The sequence below is a fragment of the Amphibalanus amphitrite genome, unplaced genomic scaffold, assembly GCF_019059575.1.
Source record: "Amphibalanus amphitrite isolate SeventyFive unplaced genomic scaffold, NRLGWU_Aamphi_draft 000009F_arrow, whole genome shotgun sequence".
Lineage (NCBI taxonomy): Eukaryota > Metazoa > Arthropoda > Thecostraca > Balanomorpha > Balanidae > Amphibalanus > Amphibalanus amphitrite.
In genome coordinates, this window is record NW_024881505.1 from 1,688,694 (window position 1) to 1,705,372 (window position 16,679).

Genomic DNA, 16,679 nt, shown 5'->3' on the forward strand with positions numbered 1-16,679 from the left:
TTCTGCCATAGACCAGGAATGGCTTGATCGGAGGGTAGAGAGCAGGGTCAACGCAACAAGCTCAGCTTAGCGGGGACTTTGTCCTTGTGATTCCTTTCTTTCAAAAAGTTCGGCCCAAATTTACGATTAAAAAATGGGGAGCCGAACCAGGTTGGGCCGGGTTGAACCTGGTTGGACCGGTGTCTTACACGCAATCATGGTCAGACAAAACAGAGGCTAATACCGGGTCAATTCTTTTTATTAACTTATCTTACTGTTTTTAGCTTACACGTATAATAACTTTAAGCTTTTTAACTCCAGACTTCATGCACAAAAAATGTGGCATTCGTCCACTTTTCCTCATCTTTTCTTAGCGACTTGATTTGACCTTCCCAGCAAAAAAAAAATCGCCTGTGTGATAATTAGGTATTTGCCAAAGGGCGCTCTACGCATGAAACGCCAGCCGGTCAAAAAACTGGTGAACGATACGATCTTTCTATTGCTTGAATTATATTCAATAAAAATTTCAGGAGAAATAAATAATCTTAATCCTCATAGCTACTGGGCGCCCGGAGCATTCGCTAGCATTCCATTGCCAGCTGCATTACCAACATCACATTTGCATTACTTTTGGGTTCACCATAGTTGACAGTTATAGATGAGCCGGCCACAGTAAACCCATGCCTCATTATCCTTTCCTTCCAAGGAGCCAACTGCCAAGCTAACCGGCCGCCCGGCCCACCACCGCGATATGGAACAACGCTGGAGTGCGCCATTTGCCTGCGGCAGTGCCCCACCGCGCCGGGGCTGTTTGACAGGTCACCCGCACCGTGACCTCGCCACCCTCCCCCCCCCCCGCCCACCTCCCCATCGGGCCCAGCTCGGAAGTGACCTCTCCTTGAATCTCACATGGACTCGACTGAGGCTCAACGCCATCTAGTTGCGTCTGGAGATCCTTACTAGATCCACTGTACATCGAATAGTGACTGTAGTTATTTGCTTAGTTTTGATATGGCCCGAGTTTTGATATGGCCGTGAGAAAAACAACACCATTATTACCCAGCTGCTTACACAAAAAGGAGTGCTTAGAACAGTGAAAATGTCATTTTTCTCGTACAAACAAGCAAACAAACAAACATACAAACAAAAACTTGAATATCTTTGGCGACAGAGCTTGTTGGGCGAAAAGACATTCCTAATAGCATTTTTCAGTGTTCAATCTACAAAACTGCTCTCTCAGTTCAAATACGCTCGCGTCTATTTGATGAAGTTATCGTTATCGATTGACCGAAACGGGGACTTCGATAACGTTACTTCGATAACGATAATCAATAACGATAAACACGAAAAAAAACGTTATCGTCGATAACGAATTCGATAATCGTTATCGATGGGTAATGGATAGGTAATGCATACATACTAATGATGTCAATTACAGAAAATCGGAATACCGATACCAAACCAAATACCAAGCAAAGCCGTGAGGATATACCGAAACCAAACCAATTTTGAAGAATGAGGAAAATACCAACTTTTTACCAATTTATCAGCCTCTTTTGCATATGTGTTTTTTTTTTTAATACCAACAAAATACCAAACATAATAGGATTGAAATACCAAATACCAAGTTGGTATTGGTTTGGTATCGGTATACCAAAAAGTTGGTATCCGATTGACATCTCTAATACATACTTGCATTGGGGGATGCTTTATTAATCACTACTCACAATTTCTGTTTGACTCGAGTATGAATCACTTCCAAATCACCTTAATTTTGCAGCCCGTGTAACAAGTTTGATGCCAGAACACCTCACTAAGGTCTGGTCACCAAGTCAAGTAGCCCTGCCTCTAAAAAAATGTGGTCCTTTAACCGTATAACTTATTTCTTAGCAGACTGGTGTTTGATTCATCTGTGATTGAATCGATTGGATTGAATCAAACAAAATTTGTTGAATCAAAAAGGTTTGATTCACCGTCAGGATTGTTTGATTCACAAGCCATGATTGAGTCAAACGCATTGGGAATCAGGGTTGATTGAATCAAAAAATTAATGATTCATGAACTTGAAAAAATTGAAGTGAACGAACATAGTTCATTATCAACAAATATTAATACTACTGCCATTACATGACAACAAAAAGAACACAACAAATACAATACTATCCCTGATATTTTGTATATTTTATTTTTTAATTGAATCAAAAAAGAATCATTCAAAAAATTTGGCTGAATCAAACGTGAATCATTCCTTTTATTGTTTTTTGATTCTATGAATAAAAAGGAATCGATTCACCAATTTTTTTGAAGGAATCAAACGGTGATTGAATCAAACAAAAATCAAATGAATCAATGATTGAATCGATCAAAAAAGGTGAATCAAAAACCAGTCTGTTTCTTAGAAGTTTGAAATTTTGTGTAGTGCAACTGCAGGACTGCGGGATCGGAGCCGGAGCTTGACAGCTCGTCAGCTTGACTTGACAGCTCTGGCTAGAGTCGGAGCTGGAGTCACCGAAGTCGTTTGTACTTTAACTTCGACTCCGAAGTCAGAGTCGACATTCTCTGGCTTGAAGTCATGCTCATTGCTCTTTAAAGGAAACAGTCCACTTTCCTGAAATCAGTATTTTGCTATTGATTTATGATTTTTTATGCTCAAAATAATCATGAAATAAAATAAAACCTTTTTGTAAAAACAATTATTTTCTTTATTTTAATATAGGGCGAACTATATTCTATGTAAAATAATGTTGGACGCGGAAGCTTATTACGCATTGACCAATCATATTGCGTAGCTCAAACCTACGAATACTGCATTGGCTGTAAGCAGCACGCTGATTGGCTGACGATGACGTGGCTGCATTCCTGTGCAAGGCACGCATTCCTCTACAAGGCACTCTTTTCGGAACGAGAAATGGAATTTCTTCGTCTAGGGTGATCGTTGAGCCGTAAAAGCTCCTGATTTGTGCTAGTCTCAGCTCAAGCTACGAAACTGCTATTCCAGCTCAAAACCCCATGTTAAAAGTGAACTATTTCCTTTAAAGGGACCCTCCCACCTTCAAAAAAGTTTATGAATTGGCATGAAAGTGATGTCGCTTGGTTCAGAAAGAGCGAAAACGAATATCTACCAAATTTCACCGAAAAATATTCACCGGTTTTCAAGATATTAGACTTTTACTTTTGTTTACTTTTTGGGATCTCCGCTGTTCCTAGCGACTTTATTTGGAAGCAATAGTTTGGCAGCTGAAAGTGCGACACTTGTTGCGCGCAAAGCAGCATATACCACCGCGTGCTACAAAACGTTTTAGTCTTAAAAATCGTTAGATATCTGCGCTGACGTCACACATTCAGAGGGGTATTCCTATGCATTAGCCCCTCTGAATCAAAATGCTGCAATTTTGAAATTCAATATTTCCGATTTAAGGCATTTCTCGAATTCGATGTTGTGAGTGCCGAAACCGGTAATTGTGAGCCAGGGACCCCATTTTGGCTATCTCAACTCAAATCTAATGTTAAGGTGGGAGGGTCCCTTTAACTGGTTAGTCGAAATTTATGAAGCCGTTTTAGCCGGTCGTTTACGGTACGCGTGGAATTCGTGGATGACAATAAAAATTAGCGGTTTCCAAAGGACGGGTGGGATAAGAGCTGGAGGTTCTGTTGGCCGTTGTGACTCGTGGACGGTGGTTGTATCAGTAAAGGGGTCAGACCAATATAGGCCCACACTGAGTATTCAAACCTCCTGGACCCTCTCATACCACACACCGTTCCGTCATTTCTATCCTCAGGACAGTTAAATCCCTCTCCTCCACGCCTCAACCCCTTGTTCCGGGCTGGACGGGGAACTTTATCCCATGCGGGAACCCCCGATAAGAGCACGCCCGTAACCGGGTGCGGTGATTGGTGAGTGCTTGGGGTGCTGGTCGGCCTGCCCTCTGGACGGGGTCAGCCTCGGCGACTCGCCAGGGTGCTCGCCCAGACCAAATGTCCCCCCTCCCCCTCCCCCTCCCCCTAATTCCTATCTCCTTCCATCTCTGAAATGGTCTCGTCAGACCGAAAAGGCCTAACCCAATGAAAAAAATCCCAAACCGTGGCGAGGTCATCTGACCTCTCACACCAGCATCAGGTACTCTAAGGTCATGGTGAACTGGTGAGCCCCTTCGGCTGTCGTTTTGCCTAGCACGGGAGGATGGCCGTTTAAAAGTGGGGGTCTTGCTTGAGTATTGTGAATACTCGAATGTGTGGCTTATGCAGCTGTTACCCCACCCAGAGGACCGAACTTCAGCCTTTGGTGGGTGTACCTGAGCCACTGAAGTGTCTGAGTTCTCAGTTGTACCGTCCAACTGACCAGCATCAGTATTCTTTTAAAAATGGTTTATTTCTGTTTACATGACTCCATTGTGAATGACCGTTGCAAATAGTCACTTTTGAAATCCTTTATGGGCGATTTTTTGGAAGGGACGTCCCCCCGGATTCCTCGACTGCCGGGGGGACGCGTCCCCCCGTCCCCCCGCTTTCGACGCCCATGCTACCTAAACACTCTCAAACATCGGTTTACTGGAAAACATGACACACCCGAATATTGCACCGGTTACCTCTCTGTGTGACCCTGAGGTTATCTCAGGTCATGAAGGGTCAGTGGTCACCAGCAGTTTTTTTTAAACTATTACTTTTGAATTGATATAAGAGACGACAGACATGCTAGAGCGGTAAAAACAGGTCAGATGTGTTCAACTCGGCGATACGGATCGACTGATATGCAGCATGACCCTTTCCGGTCAGGTCATGCCCTGACCCGAGGTCAAATTTTCCAAATGACCTTAAAATTCCGAATTTCATTCGACGCGACTCGACAAGAGGAACACGTTGCTGGCAAAAGTAATGTCGTGTCTCCCTTCAGTCAAAAGCTATTACCTAAAACTTTTTTTTCGTATAAACCAGGGATGCGGAGCCGTGGAAATTTCAGACGGTCCGGCTCCGGCTCCGGCTCCGAGTAAAATGATCCGGCTCCGGTGGCTCCGGCTCCTACTCAGTACATCCCCTATGCGATTAATTAAATACCTACGGGTGGAAGAAAAAGGGCGATTGAAATTGGATTGGTACACGCTGCCTCTGTATTGGCATAACAAGGCTACTTTGAATAGTGAATACCACATGGCCTACTGTCAAACCGAACTAGGTCAATAATTTTTTTCCTCTTAAAAAAGAGCCGGAGTCGCCCTTTTTTGACGGCTCCGGTTCCGGCTCCGGGCAATATTGTTTCACGGCTCCGGCTCCGGCTATGGGCAAAATATACTGGCTCCGGCTGCTCCGGCTCCGGCTCTGCACCCCTGGTATAAACGGCTATTTTTATAGTTTTTTCCCTCTGGAACATGGAATATATAACATAGGACAGGAAAAAGGTTAACTGTGAAGGAACGGGAGGAGCTGACGATGATAAGCGCGATCTGACGGTGAGAGGAAGATCCTTGCGGAGGCTTGGTTACGGGGATAGTGGACACTACACGACTTATTAGGCACTTCTGGTGTGAAAACTGAAAGGGCAATCAATCAACCCACTTTCGGTATCGGTCTCCATTATCGACACTTCAGCATACCTACATACGTGCGCTTGGATACGCTGCAATGCGTCTTCATGTCATCTGTCAGGTTTGTAGTGCCATCGCAGCGATGTCGCTACCAGCAGCTACGCACCTCCGTCTGGAGGATGTAAGGTCCTTATAGGGATGCCACTGTATAGAGACTCAGTGATGTCATACGATTCCGTCCCTTAGGAACCGTACGCGCCGCCACCTATCGGACAGCCATTGAACTAACAGTTTACAGCTTGTACAACAGATGTCACTATTTTGGATGATACGGTCTTGGATGCTGCGGTGCCAAAAATGTTTTTTGGATGATACGGTTTTGGATGCTGCATCCTTGGATGTTTCACTCTTGGATGCTGCAATTCCTCGTCCTTGGTTGCTGCCAATTTGGATGATACGATTTTGGATGCTGTGGCCCTGGATGTTGCAGTTTTGGATGTTTCGCTCTTGGATGCTCTGAATCATCCCTATTGGGTCGGTTTTGGATGTTATTTGGACGTTTTGATCACTGGATGCTAAGGTTTTGGATGTTGCATCCCTTGGATGCTGCGCTCTTGGATGCTTCAATACTCACCCCAGCGGAGATCCCAAAAAGTAAACAAAAGTAAAAGTCTAATATCTTGAAAACCGGTAAATATTTTTCGGTGAAATTTGGTAGATATTCGTTTTCGCTCTTTCTAAACCGAGCGACATCACTTTCATGCCAATTGATAAACTTATTTGAAGGTGGGAGGGTCCCTTAAAGGTTTGCAGTGTTGTTGTTGTTGTTGGAATAGGACGCGTAAAGGTTTGCAGTGGAATAGTGCTATTCTTTTTTAACAGCAATCGTCTCCAAGGCGTCAGATTGGCTGTAATACTGATTTTGAAGTTTTGGATTAGTTTTGTCGGGTCAATGATGTCATAGCTGCGTTTCCCCTTTTCGACAAACGAGCAAATGCTTCCGAGATTATTCCAGGCCGAAAACGGTAATTGCGCTCACCAAAGAACACATTATTGTAATGAATCATCGCTTGTGTAATGAATTGAATCAATGAAATATGAACTATGCAGGCTATGTGCTTTAGATAAGAAACGCCAGGAAAATGCTAGATACCAAAGTGACACTAGACAGTGAATGTGCGGCAAGCTAGGCCAATTTTAAGTATTCATGTGAGTAATTGAGCAAAATAATGCAATATTCTTACCCAAGCTGTTCACACCTACCCAAATTTTTATCTAATTCTCTCGTAAAAATGATAATCCTTACGATGACTGGTAATGACGTAATAAGCATTTTTGACTGCCATCCAATCCTGGACAGACAGTAAAAGACATAACCTTGATGAAGATAAGGGAGTGGTCATAACCGTTGTTCGTCGCATTGCCAATGCGTTGTATTTTGAGACGGGTGTGGTGTTTGTTGGGTTGTTGCCTGTGAGAACTGGAAACTCAAACTTGTTTGCTGCCATTTTAGCATACAACATCAAAAGTTATGAAAATGGTAAGCATCTTAGCTAAGTGACATTAAATTCATTTTCTTCCATTTTGCACTAGGCTTCTTCTCAAAGTCCTTGCTTCAAAGGACAAAGTTTGATTTGATTTTGTTTTTATTTTTTTGATGCTTTGCATCTAGACTATAGTTTTCAGAAGCTCAGCATGAGTATTCAAATATATAAAGTACCTACTACCTTTCCCCATTAATTTCCTCGGCTAGCTGCTGGCTCCCACTATCTGGAGGAAAAGCTTAAAAGAGATCTTATATTGAACAAAGAAACGCAGGTTTGCAGAATGTTAAATAGCTCATTTCAACATCTGTTTTTATCGTTAAAAACACCATCAGCATTGAAGGATTTTTGGACCCGTAGGCTGTTGATGCCATTTTGTGAACATTCTAAGACCTTAGCCTTGCTTACAGGGTGTCCCATAAGTTCGTTCTCACCTTTTATTTGCATGTAAAACATAGTACATTGCGTTTTGATATGTTTATAACCCCTCAATGTGCTCCCCATTTCATAGGCAAACACATGAATACATGCTGCGACATGCCAACCGGCATGTTTGGCAGCATAGCAGGCTTGAAGTTAGCCCAGACTGACTTGGCATGCGCCGTGAGCTCCTCAATGCTGGAACACCGCTTCGCTTCGACGAGCCTCGATTTCAATATTCCCAACACATTTTTATGAAATTTGGATCCGATGAGTTGCCTGGGATGTGATCTTGCCACATACGCCTATCACAGTCTCCTGGCACTGCTTTTATGCTTTGCTTGACCTCTGCACTGATGCACTGTCTTGCTTGAAGATGGGCCTACGACCTCCCGGATGCCATTTTCTCCTAAAAAAATGTGGTCATACTTGCGGTTCGAGTTAAGCTAGAAAGCTGAAACTCCTCCTAGATCTTCTTGGAGAAGCATTCTGCGTCCCAAGACTGTTTCTGGAGCATCAATCGCAACGTGATCAGTGTCTGGACGCATATTACCCCACATTACCGTGACCCTGGCCTTTTGCATAGGAATAAAGCTGGATGACACAAAGGCCTTTTCCGTCGCCCATATGGGACCGTTTTGGGGTTTGGACGGGTGTTTTATCTCGAGCACGGACTAGGTAGTCCAGATGACCACATTGATGTCATCGGCCCTCCAGTTTTTTCAGCCTCAGGCATAACGAAACACATGTTTGGCCATTTTAAGACGTTTTTGACTGTTTTGAGCCCTCCGGTAAGTAGAGCTTAAGTCACCTTGAGTTAGGTACCTCGAAATAGGTACCTCTTACCTCTTAGACAGGTACCTCTTAGACAGCTGGTAATGCATCCTGAAAAGCCTGTTTACCAACTTTCTAACGCTAAGACCTTTTTGACGGCCATTTTGGCGCCACACAGTTTTGGCCAAATGGCTCACTCGTGAAAGCTGACAAAAAAAGAGCATACACTTGCAGCGATTGACTCCCGACAAATCATCGGCGTCACTTGTTGACTGTGCGTCCAGTTAGCGACAGACATTGGCTACATACTGGATGGCCTCAATCACCCTCAACCGTCGTGAATGGCCCAGTGCGGTCTAAATACCGAGACGTTCCCGTATCAGAGACCTCTATGTTGCGGCGTAAGCCGTCTCCAAAGGAAGTGAACTCTCTGGCAAAAAATATTTTGTCTAGACGAATTAGTTACCGTGGAGCACATTCACAGTTGCCATGGCAACCCCAAAAGCTCAGTTACAAAATAAATTAAGAGTGACTTTAAATAAGAGAGCCTCTAAAAGAAAAATTTAGGTGAGAAGGAACTTATGGGACACCCTGTAGGTATAGGCCTATTGGTGTCCTGAAATAAGCATAGACTTGTTACCTGTGGATTATTGTGTCATTGAAATTGAATTAATTTGTTTCAGGCTACCTACAATGAAGACCAGATTGCTGGTGAGTGGTCTGGCATATTCTGTGTTAAATGTAAACCATCAAATGGATTGCTAGTGTTTCTTTTGAGAGCAGCTAAAATTGATAATAAAAGTTGTGCTGGCAAAGTATGTGAATAAGGATTCTAACTCATTCAAAATCTTGAGATGCAACCAGAGACGGGCACCATTACCAAAATTTTGAAACCACTTCTGCTTACCTAAATACTAATTTGAATTAAATTAAATTAATTAAATTTAATTGAATTAATCAATTAATAATTAAATTAAATTAATTACTAATTTGAATAACTTACCTAATTTGAATTCCACTATCTTGACTCTGGACTAGTTGGACATCCCGCTCGCTAGTCGTACCCCACAGCATCATACCTTTTTTACAGAGTTCCAGGAGGCCTTCCAGATTTTTGACAACAAGGGTGATGGTCAGATTCACGTGGCACAGATTGGCGACGTGCTGCGCGCGCTCGGCCAGAACCCGACAGAGGCCGAGGTGAAGAAACTCTGCCAGTCTCACAGGCCAGGTGAGTCCGCCAGCTGGTGCCAACTGAGTTCATTGGGGAAGGAAGAATTTTGATTTCTTAGCATGAGACTTTGTAGAGACGCCTTTTTTGCAGCCGCGAATTGCGATTTCTCGCTAGATAGCTTAGGAATGGAGCTAGAGGAAGATGTCGGAGCATCCCACAAACTCCAGCTGACATGGAACACCAGCTATCAAGTGAGACAGCAAGTGTTCTGCAGTCGGGGTATGAGAAGGTGGATTGATTCAAAGACTGGTGGGTCGTGTGCAGGAAGTGACCAACTTTTGTGGCCCCCCTTCTCCAGAGGACCGGATCAACTTTGAGGTGTTCCTGCCCATCATGCAGACCATCACTAAGCAGAAGTCGGCCGACACTGCCGACGACTTTATCGAGGGTCTGCGCCACTTTGACAAGGAGGGCAACGGCTACATCTCGTCGGCTGAGCTTCGCCACCTGCTGACCACGCTCGGTGAGTGACGGGATGGGGGAGCTGGCGGGAGGACTTGGGATGAGGGTGGGAGATGGCGTCACATCCCTGAGCTCGGCTTGCATCACAGCGGCTGGGATGAGGAACATGACCGAGCGTGCTTTTTTGCGCTCTCTTGGGCATAGGTTTTAACAATGACTATTTGTTTTGACGGGTCACGAAAATTCCCAGGCACTCACGCTATAAATTACAGCCGTCCTCGTTTCTACTTTTGTCATGCGACAGCAGGCAATGGCTTTCGGTCACTTTGGGTCATCTCCAGGTCACGTGGTACCGTTTCTGTCTTACAAAGAGGCGTTCGCTGGCATTGTTCAGCGTTATCCGATGGTTATCAACGTAGTTATCATTGGTTTGGTGTGGTATATATTTTTACCGACAGTATTTACTGTCTTAGTTTGACGGTGGAAGGTTGTCGTCTGACGTTTACCAGGCATTTTGACGTTGGTTTTGACGTTACTTACCGGCGTAGTCTGACGTTGTCTGGGTACCGCCGCTATCTGACGTCCGGGTCGGGCCCGCAGGTGAGAAACTCTCCGACGAGGAGGTCGAACAGCTGATGACCGGCCACGAGGACTCGCAGGGCAATGTCAACTACGAGGAGTTTGTGCACTCGGTGCTGAGTGGATAGGGAGTGACGCGGTCACTCTCCCGCGGCACCGGAATTTGTCGAGACCCGTCCTTCCGCGCGAGTGTCAATGCTGCTGCTTTCATACCGAGAAACCCGCGTTTGATGCTGTAGTGGTGGTTCAGTGGACAAACTGACGAAGAGGTAACTTTTTGAATGGCGTCGGGACCGCTCTACACCAATATTTGCCTTTTTTGGTACCTAAGGACGATGTGGTTACGAACTAAGATAAGTTATTGCAAAGCGTTATCTGGTCATTGCCAGTAAATGAGGTTCTTTGTATCACCCGCACTTTTTTGTCATGAGTTGACAGCCCATGACAATGTAACCGTCGACTGTCTGGTTTCTCGTCAGCTGTTAGCCGCGCCTAGATTCGGTCCCTGTTGAGGGCTCGTTTGGAGGTTTGCTGTCTGTTCTTCCGGCTATGCAACGACCTGCAACTGGGTATATCGCGGACAGTGGACACTGTCACACGCTCCTGCGGCCGTGGCTCAGATCAAATCAGCGAACACCGGCCGGACGGTCCGACCTGTATCGACTAACACGATTGAGGTATTTATTGTCCGGTAAGGGGCGGTGCCCGCCGATGCCGCCGCCGGTGGTGCGCGCTGGTGGCCCGGCTGTGGCGCGTGTCTTCCCTCCAGAGCGCCGCCCAGCGCAGGACACGCGGCGATCCGGATACATTCCTGCGCTGTGGCCACCAGTAGCACTGCTGTGTTGTTCAACTAATCATTTTATATTACCGCCTCGCGACCTTTTCGTGTAGGGTGCGTGAAATTCAAATATACTTTTTTAGATCGATATTGTTTACGAGTACATCGAAAAGTACATCTACCAACGCTGAATAAGGTTCCATCGCTGGGTATTGACTAAGCAACTCGTTGCCACGAATCGCATGCGATGTGCGTGCCTTTCAAGGAGCGGACGGCGACCGAAGATCATGGCTCACGCCATTGGCGGTCTCTGCCAGACGCTTCGGTCCGTCTGCCGTCAGCCCCGCCCCCTGTCTCCACTGCCACTGTCGGCCGATACAGACGTTCCTATTGAACCGGGATATAGTCCTCTATGATAAACTCCTATCGTATCCCGGCGGGCAACGCTCCGAGGTGGGGCCGACCGGATACCGGGGAGGGGGCTATCAGCTGATAGCTCTCGTCAGCTCTTAGGCTCTCACTGATAAAGCTATCATCAGTAGAGCCTGGGACGCGACAGTAGGGTTAGCAGGTGCAAATTGGGTGAATGTTGAGCGAACCCAGAATAGAATAGTTTTCCAATGCAGGAAGACAACTGTCTGACATAAATTGTAGCGTTGGGACAGAATGTTTAAATGAAAATTCAGTTTGTTCTGCATAGAATATCTTATCAAAAGACTTGTTTGTCAGCGCAAACATCGCTACTTGCTCCTTAAAAAGAATATTCATCTCTTCTAACCGTTCTGTTCATTGCTTACACATCGCACACGGCTCTGCCCTTCTCCCGGCGTTCGACAAAGCCTCGCCCGTCCCGTGCCGTCGCTGCGGCTCCGTTCCCAGTTTTTCTCCGCTCCGCAGTCCGAGTTTCACCGGGCCGGCGGATGTCGCGGCCCGCGTGCCGACCCGGCCTGACCCGCTGACTCAGCCGCCGCTCACCGGCCGCCGCTCACATGACCATATACGGCCATCGGGCGGCGCGGGCCTGTCGATGGCGTCAGCGCCGTGCACCCGAGCTGCATGTGTACGACAACAGTGTGCACCGAAACGGCAGCCATCCGCGCGGTGCTGTTGATTTATGCTAATGACGACCATCCTGTGTTACTGCTCTAGCTTGTGCATTCTTATAGATTCTTATAGTGCAGTGTGTCTTCGGCCTGGCCCTACCTAAGTTTTTTTTGCAAATATTTGTATTTCAATTTTTAGTTCAATTTATGGTCATATTTTCCTCATATTGTGTTAAAGGTAGTGTGCCACCTTTGAAAGATTTCCCATTTTATTTTTCCTAGGATAAGAAGCTTCTGTTTTTACCTAATATCGCAAAAGAAATCAAAAATGGGCCTGGAATAGTGCCTTTTTCGCCTAAAAGTTTATCGGTTTTTCAATATGTATAACAACTGTAGTGGGCTGACCTGCAAACAGGCGTCGGCAAAAATCGCGAATGCGGCGCACATGTGACAATAAGCAAAGGTCAATATAGAGTTACGACGTACAGGAATGAGTTATCAGCTGTCTAATCGTAGACAACACAATGTCGAGCCTTAAACTGTAAGCCTGTATTGGTATTGTTTCTTTTATTTGGCTGTCGAACATTATTTATGGTTTGAAATATGATTTTATGTAAAATAATTGATATGAAAAAGCCGTCTCTTAAGTTATGACCCCATTTCACCACACGCAAGTGGCAGAAATGACAATGGGGGCATTCCACGTCAACTCGAACAAAAATCGGCTGTTTTGCACCTTACCATCAGCGATTTCATTATAAATTTGTGAGCGAGTTCCTGTGTCGCTCCGAACATTACATTGATGTTTTCTGCACATTCTGACCACAGGTCTTCTAAATATAGGGCATCGAATTTTTACAAAATGTTGCATCTTTATATTTTTGAACGACCATAACTTTGGTTGTACTTGTTTGATTTGAATGAAATAAACCTTACTGTTTAGGTAATTTCTTAAGCATTTGTTTAGAATTGCACCTACTTAAATATATGACCTTGAAATTTGCTTAACTCTGTTCTTAAGCACAAAAATTGAAATAGCAAAAAACACGTCACCTTCGATTTGGCTAATTTTCATATATTTTATTGCCTACCATATTCTTAACACCCTGTGAAAAAATTGGAGTGGGCCATTCATAAGTTTTGAAGAAAATGCCACATATGCAAACGTATGTTAGCACGCGCAGTGGAGGGGGAAGAGTGAATTTCGCCCCACCCCTCCTGTTTTTCGCCAATATCTCATAGTATTAATGCGAAATTAATTAAAGCTACCTGTCCAAAATGGAATTGCACATCTCATCGTGCAAGCAAGAAGAAAATCGGTTCACAACTGGTCTAGTAATAGCGGTGTAAAGTGAACATCCTGTCGCCGCGGCGACGCGGCGACTCGGCAGCCGGCGTCGACCGCTAGCCGCCGCCTGAATTGTAGACTGTGCCGGAACGGCCGGGACGGAACGGAACGGTTCCGTCTTAACATCGCGCTCCTTACCGCTGATTACGTTCGATTCGCGTCAAATTTTGTGAGAAGACTAAGAAATGTACAGGCAATCTTATGGTGCAAGAATTTTGAAAATCGGTTGGTAAACAATTGAAATATGAACGTGTAAACACAAAATTGTGATTGTTGCGTTTCCCGCGTCGGCCGATCCCGCCTCAGCCTGCGACATGTTACTCTTAGCAGGTCTCTAACTGTCATATTTATTATTGGATTAACTAGAAATTCCCCATACATACTCAAAAATGTATATTCTTTCGTTTAGTGTAGATTAAAAGACGTGAAGATATCGTTGCGTAATAATGTTTTCGTTGAATTTTTGGCTTCATGATGCATTTCCACACGGCTCAAAATTCACCGCAAAATACCGTTTGCCTGAGACACTTTTACTATGGAACTTGAATGCTTGACTACGATGACTATGTATTTCCATTCTCGCAGAGTTTGGGATATCACTAATCAGCAATCATTCATTTCAGAAAGTGTACATAAGCAAGCATGTCTTGACTCTGTCTTTCAAGGTCACGCGCGGAATTGCGTGATGTTGATGCATGAAAACGGCGTTTGCCGCGAGAGTTATGAATGGCCCACTCCAATTTTTTCACAGATGGTTAGGAACATTGTGACGGACATAATATGTAAAAATTACCCGAATCGAAGGTGACGTGTTTTTTGCTATTTAAATTTTTCTGTTTTAATTCAAGGTCAAATGCATTTCAAGGTCACTTCAATTTAATTTTATAATTAAAAATCAAAGCCTTATCAATTGCCTACAAGACCCTGTTAATATCATTTTGATACCAGAAAAGGAACCAGAGTTATAGACATTTAAAAAATTGATGTGTGGCATTTTTGGCTATATTCGATGACCTATATCTCAGCGATACTTTATCAAATTTCGAAAATATTATACGTAACTCAGTTTTGAACCATGCCCAGTCTGCCTACAAATTTTCAGAAAAATCGAAGGGGATGACGGATTTTGGTGTTTGATTTGACGTGGAATGCCCCAATGATCAGCTGACGCATTTTTCTTGGCCGAAGTCAGAGCGCGCGGCCCGACGCACCACCACCGCACCACAAAGTATGAGCAGAAGCCGCGCCCAAAGCCAGGGCCCCGGTAACGTGAGGTAGCCGAGTCGGGGCAGCGTGCGCTGACCCAAGCCGGGGCCGCAACTTTGGGCGCGGTCTACCGCATCCCCGCGGGCAGCCCCGGGCTATCACATGACACCGGGAGGACGCGCGGCCCCGGCTTGGGTCAGCGCACGCTGCCCCGACTCGGCTACCTCACGTTACCGGGGCCCTGGCTTTGGGCGCGGTCTACCGCACCACCTAACAGGCGTGTTCGAAACCGCAGGAGATGATGATGAACGGGTTTATCGAAACTTGATTGGATGAGCATATCGGTAATAGCGATTTCAGTGTGTGCATTCATTGTTCATAGTAGTGTGAAATGTGGCTGGCGTACGACCGACAACCCGTCGGGGCGAATTTCGCACTGGGGTACTCAAAATTTGAAGAATTTAAGACGTTTCCATGAGTTTTGAAGGTATGGATAAGTTCTAAAAATCCGGTTCTCCTTATCTGGGCCATTAACTCCATACGGTCCAGGAAAGCTGGCACACTACCTTTAAAAGTTCAAACCTAAACCACTCAGGGCGTCATTATGAATAACATATTTGCATGATTATTGCTTACGCAGAATCACCCCAATAAGTTTGTAAGCGTCCAAAGTTGAAGACGTGGCAAAGTCACCCCTGTTTACGGTACCTTTTTTGCGGAAACCAACAAGTATCTCAAAAGCCAAATGACTGAGGTCAGAGGCGCGGGTGTCCACTGGCGCGGGTTTCTTTTCACTAGTAGGGGAGAGCAGGCGCGTAACCACGAGTCTGAAGTTACTGGGGACCACATGGAGGGCCGCGAAGACCAAATATGATATTTCAGGATCAGCCTTCGCCGGAGTGTGTGTATGGGGGGGGGGGGAGAGGGTGGGGTGGGGGGCGTTTTTGGCCACACCTGCCAGCTTTTTTTTGCGCGTGTAGGGAAAACTGCGGCGCGCACCGCCGTGAAACTTGGTATAGCTTATGATGCCTCAATTTCGCATCGTGTGTGAAAATTTTGACCCCAGGTTTTCTAAGGTCAGGTCACCAGGAAAAGTAAAGTAACCATGCCTCTAAAAACTTTGTGACTGTCATTCCTTAACCCGCGCCCCGTAGGTCCGCGGGATCCGCGGGCTGTCCTTTTCCGTCTATATCTCCTAAACGGCTGGAGATATCACCGCCAAACTTTCAGGACCCCTCCGGGCATCAATTTAACACATTGTGACTAAAAAAAAATCCAAAGGCTATGACAGGTTGGCCACAAATGACGTCAGAATGACGTCATGTTCTGACATTTTCGACCGAAAAAAGACCTTCGCGAGAAGAGCTGTCAGGCCTACAGCTTTGAAGATATAGAAAAATGATCGAGACATAAAAGGTGTAGAATTGACAGGGCTACAAACCTGCTATCTCAGAATTTTTTAATTTTTGAGTTTTGACCCCAAAAAATAAAAAAGCAATTTTTTGGATATATTAGCCAAAAAATCCCAATTTACTCGATTTCACAGCACATTTCTTGTAATGCCTGTGAATGGTGAAAATCCGACTTTTGACCTGACCTGTGACGTCATCGGTTTGACCTAGGTCAATGAAATTTTGTCACAAGGTAATTCCCTGGTGGGGCTATCGAACACCGTTTGAATTTTGAAAATCGGCCGGTAAATTTCCGAGATCTTAGGGGGGGCCGAAACGCCCCCCCCCCTACGGGTGGTAGGGTCCGCCGGTAGCCCTACGGGGCGCGGGTTAAGTTTAAATCCCAAAAGTTTGGAACTCGAGCTTTTACTTGAGGAAATCAGTATGAAAATTTCGTATACC

At 45.2% G+C, this 16,679-nt stretch overlaps 1 protein-coding gene across 1 annotated transcript; it reads left to right on the forward strand.

Moving 5' to 3' along the window:
* The first annotated feature begins 6,416 nt into the window (after positions 1-6,416).
* LOC122380445 (myosin-2 essential light chain-like) lies at positions 6,417-11,375 on the forward strand. Its single transcript, XM_043363606.1, has 5 exons — positions 6,417-7,038; positions 8,920-8,947; positions 9,327-9,467; positions 9,769-9,933; positions 10,473-11,375. The coding sequence occupies exons 1-5, from the start codon at positions 7,030-7,032 to the stop codon at positions 10,577-10,579; spliced, it is 450 nt and encodes a 149-aa protein (XP_043219541.1). The 5' UTR covers positions 6,417-7,029; the 3' UTR covers positions 10,580-11,375.
* Positions 11,376-16,679: the final 5,304 nt, after the last annotated feature.